At 43.8% G+C, this 3,002-nt stretch overlaps 1 protein-coding gene across 1 annotated transcript; it reads right to left on the reverse strand.

Moving 5' to 3' along the window:
• Positions 1 to 628: 628 nt before the first annotated feature.
• Positions 629 to 2,284, reverse strand: LOC104441977 (FCS-Like Zinc finger 2). Its single transcript, XM_010055257.3, has 2 exons — positions 1,776 to 2,284; positions 629 to 1,315 (listed from the first exon to the last, which is right to left on the reverse strand). Exons 1-2 carry the CDS (start codon positions 2,057 to 2,059, stop codon positions 1,126 to 1,128), a joined length of 474 nt encoding a protein of 157 aa, XP_010053559.1. The 5' UTR covers positions 2,060 to 2,284; the 3' UTR covers positions 629 to 1,125.
• Positions 2,285 to 3,002: the final 718 nt, after the last annotated feature.

The following is a 3,002-nucleotide window of genomic DNA, read 5'->3' on the forward strand; positions in this document are numbered from 1 at the left end:
ACTTTGACTGCTTTACTCTATTTTGCTTACGTGGTTTCGTGATGAAACAAGAGGCCAAGCTGCACATGGGCCTCGTGCGGCATCGGCCTGCTATGTCCCCACTCAATCTGTGCTCATTAGCTGTTCGGGAGCCCAAACACGAAACAACCAAATTAAAAGAAAAATTGAAAATTACAGAAAAATGTACATATAATTTTCTAAACATTTATTTGCTTTCACACATATTTATTATACAAAATATCAAACATTTAGCACTTAAATAAAATCAAAATATTAAAAATTGCAAAATATTAAACCCCCTCCTACAGAGGAGCGACTGCCAGCCAAAAGGCTGAGATCATCCTTCTTCGAAACGTCATTCTATAGCCGAGGTCCACCTAATGAGGTGATTATGACCGATTTCCATTAACGCTGTTCATACACCATAATGCCTTTTCTACTCCTCTCTTCCCCTCTCCCCCTCCGCCATGGAAGTCGAGAAACAGAAGCTTCGATACCGAAAACAGCGGAAAACGATGAAACGCCATTTCGATCGACAGAGCAGGGACCCGCTGTTCGCAGGAAGTCAAGAACTCCCCACCCCACCTGTGTTTGATTCAATAACTCAAATCTTTGACTCCCACTGAACTGAACTGATAGCTAAAAGCTGGAGCCTCTTCATTTCTCTTGTAAAGTAGGGCCAAAATTACACAAGAACCGGAAAAGAAAAAAAAAAAGAAATCGAAAAAAGCCAAAACCAGAGCCATCTCATTGAGCACATTCCCAGAACACAACCACAACCTCAACCTCACCCTCAACCTCAACCTCTGTATATCACATCCATCCCCTTAAGACTTATACACCCGCAATCGAGAAAACAAAAACATCAAAATGGGTCCTTTTTCTCTATTCTCGTCTCTCTCCGATTTCCTTCTCTGTGCTGCTTTGTTGGGTCGTCTTCGTCGTCGTCGTCCATCTCCTCCGCCTGTTAATACTCTCCTTGGCCCTTCTGCTCCGTCAGCCACGTCCAAGAACCAAAGATCTTCGTCTTTGTTCCACATGAGTTGGTTTATGTGAAATAGTTTTGTGTTCATATTATATACTTATGTGATAATTAAGCGAGCCAAAAAAGTGGCGCCTCGATTTCTAAGCGGCTGCGACAGTGCCCGCATGGAAAGAGTAGTCCTGAGCTTTGGTGGGAGAGGTCGATTTCCTCTGCTCCTTCTTCTTCCTCAGAGCTTTCATGGAGGAAGAGAGGTTCCAGTTCTTCTCCTTGGCCTCGTCCATCTCTATTTGCTCTTGCCTGCAGTCTACACTGCAAAATGGTGTGTCCCCTCTGCAAGAAACACCACGTGACAAACTCATATCAGACACACCATCTCATCCAACATCAAATATGATTTTCAACGTGAAGAATCTGAGACGCTTAGTAAATTTTGGTGTTTTTTTTTTTTTTTTTCCGTAATAAATCTCTGCTCTTACGCAGGAACAAAGTCTTTGTTTTTCCGGTCTGGTTAAGAAAATTTAAGAAATAAATCAGCCCGGAACAAGACGACGGAAGCCAAGGAAATAGATCCAGTCTTTGCTAGTGAAGTCGAACAATTAAGTGACGCAAAAAAAAAAAAAAAAAAATCGCCAGATTTCTCTGGGACTTTCTCCTCCAGCACTAACAGTACTGGCAGGAAACTTTTCACGGTCAAATCACCAATCACTTCACCTCGGCAAACCGGGAGACATAGAAAAGACCCACAAGAAAAAAGGGCGAATAAAAAGGTGGCCAGAAAAATCCAACGGACCTGTACATGAAGATGTCCCTGTTGCTCATGAGCGGTTTCTTGCAGAGAGAACAGGAATCCAAGAAATGGGGCTGGTGGTCCTCGGATCTGGCGTCGTAAAACCTCGAGGACGACCTGGGGGACGACAACACGTTCCGGAACCCGCTCCGGGCGGAGCAGAGGGGCCGCCGAGACACGAACGCGTGGCACTGCTTCCCGGACACCCCGGCCTCCATGTCGGCCAGGGAGGCCAGCCCGTCGTCCTCCTCGATGAAACAGGGTCGCCTGGCGGCCGCGGAGTCCATGGGTGGTCGTCTTAGAGCCAGTTCGTTCGAGCAAATTTGGAGTTGCAGTAGCAGCCTTGAGAGAGAGAGAGAGAGAGAGATGGAGGCAGAGGTACAGAGAGAGAGATGGGGAAGAGCAGGCGCAGGAGGAGTGGTTATAAAGAATTGGTGCAGAGGGGTTTGGGAAGGGTGGAAAACAACGGCAGGTTTGGAGAGACGGGAGCAGAGCGAATCAATTGGCTGAAATGTCCCTGCTTCTCGACGTCGGGCTGAAAAATAATTCAGCCCTCGCCTGCAAATGACGGAGCCCGCCTCTCGACTTGGCCCGAATTGCGAGAATGCCACTCGAGAGGGACGGCTCGAACGTCGACCGAGAATTTTTCGTGCAAGCTAAAAAGCGTATTTAAGGAAAGATTGTCCCGGTGGTTGAGCATTTGACTTGAATGCGACACAAATTTGATGAAAGTAATTTTAAGAATCTAAGCCTATTAGTTTTTGAACGAAGTCTTATGGCGATGCTTTTAGACGGGATGATATTTATAGACAGGTGAGGCGAAAAGAGTTTAAAATACATGTCGTGAAAATATCAATAAAATCCAGAGTTACTTACACTTTGAAATAAGGATATTTCCAGATTTTATATTGCTGAATGAATTGAGATGTTTAACAAGACTTATAGCTACGTAAGAATTGAGAAGGAAAATGATTGTATTGCATTATATGCATTGCAATTCGTAATGTTGAAAGGGAAATAATTGTTATTATTACATCAATCCTGTCTATTAAGTTTTCAATATAGATGAAAATATTATAATAATTTATGTGGCACACTCAAGAACTAGTAGAGACTATAGAAATAAGGAGACCGTATACACCGTTTTGATAATGGAATCATGACTATATGTTATAGTATGAATTGTTAGCATTCTCACCACTACAACGATGGTAATCGTCATTTTCACCA

Source organism: Eucalyptus grandis, chromosome 4 (assembly GCF_016545825.1).
Source record: "Eucalyptus grandis isolate ANBG69807.140 chromosome 4, ASM1654582v1, whole genome shotgun sequence".
Taxonomy (NCBI): Eukaryota; Viridiplantae; Streptophyta; class Magnoliopsida; order Myrtales; family Myrtaceae; genus Eucalyptus; species Eucalyptus grandis.

Excerpts from the sequence above, each read along its gene's own strand:
- LOC104441977 (XM_010055257.3), bottom strand. The coding sequence starts at position 2,059 with ATGGACTCCGCGGCCGCCAGGCGACCCTGTTTCATCGAGGAGGACGAC. Across the intron at positions 1,316-1,775 it reads AGGGACATCTTCATGTACAG|AGGGGACACACCATTTTGCA; the intron begins GTCCGTTGGATT and ends TGTTTCTTGCAG.